Source organism: Orycteropus afer, unplaced genomic scaffold, assembly GCF_000298275.1.
Source record: "Orycteropus afer afer isolate SDZICR_OR568_19922 unplaced genomic scaffold, OryAfe1.0 scaffold00015, whole genome shotgun sequence".
In the NCBI taxonomy this organism is placed as follows: Eukaryota; Metazoa; Chordata; class Mammalia; order Tubulidentata; family Orycteropodidae; genus Orycteropus; species Orycteropus afer.
This window is the reverse complement of record NW_006921602.1, coordinates 5,096,711-5,097,669: the sequence shown is the minus strand read 5'-3', so window position 1 is coordinate 5,097,669 and position 959 is coordinate 5,096,711. Positions and strand designations below refer to the sequence as shown.

At 51.7% G+C, this 959-nt stretch overlaps 1 protein-coding gene across 1 annotated transcript in view; it reads left to right on the top strand.

Annotated features, from left to right (window-relative positions):
• Positions 1–234: 234 nt before the first annotated feature.
• RPLP1 (ribosomal protein lateral stalk subunit P1) overlaps positions 235–959 on the top strand; it is a 2,348-nt gene continuing 1,623 nt past the window's right edge. The window contains exon 1 of the mRNA XM_007957269.2: positions 235–306. Coding sequence (XP_007955460.1) covers positions 235–306 — 72 coding nt within the window. The remainder of the gene's footprint in view (positions 307–959) is intronic.

The following is a 959-nucleotide window of genomic DNA, read 5'->3' as shown; positions in this document are numbered from 1 at the left end:
TCAGATATGTCCTCGCTGGAGACCGTCTCTCCGCCTCTTCCGCCAGAAGCGGGCGCCGATTGGTCCGCATGGTGGGTATAAGATGCTGCGCGCAAGCGCATAAAGCCTTTTCCTCAGCTGCCGCTAAGGTGCTCGGTTCTTCCGTGGGAGCTAAGGCCGCGTTGGAGTGAGGCCCTCACTTCATCCGGCGACTAGCACCGCGCCCGGCAGCCGCCAGCCCAGCACTAGTATACCATGGCCTCTGTTTCCGAGCTCGCCTGCATCTACTCGGCCCTCATACTACATGACGATGAGGTGACCGTCACGGTGAGTGCGGGCCCTCCAGGCGGCAGGCAGCCTACTCCCCACGTGATGGTCCAGGCAGGCCAACTAGATCGGCCGCATCCGCCGCCTGCGACACCTAGGCGACTGGGGAGCCGGACAGGCACACGTGCCAGACGCTTGGGACCCGGAGCCACGTGCTGACCCCGAAAGGTCTCTGTTGCGCTGGTGGCTGTGCTCAGTGACTTTAGAATCTTTATTTACAACAACAAAACTTATGCAGCGTTTGGCAGTCTTGTCTGCGTTTGGTTTTGTTCCAGGGTATTATTTCATACCTACTTTTGGTGTGCTTTAAAAATGATAACTGGAATCTCTGGTTTAGTGTAGACCTTTGGGGCGAGACAGGGTGGCCTGGTGTGGAGGAAAGCGCTTAAGCTCTGCTCCAGATTCTAGTAGAATAGCTGTGTTACTTGGGCAAGCTAGTTGTCGAAATTTATGAAATGGCAGCGGTGAACTCAGCATTGCAAGGTTCCTGGCACGCAGGAGCAAATATATTTTGTTTGCTTGGGATAACCTTACAGACAGTGAGAAGTGGTTTCTTAATTGGCATTTTTTAAAATTCATTTTATGGAAATATAATTTATGTACAGTGAAATACACAAAACTAAAGTGACATGGGTCAATGCTTTTTTTTTTTT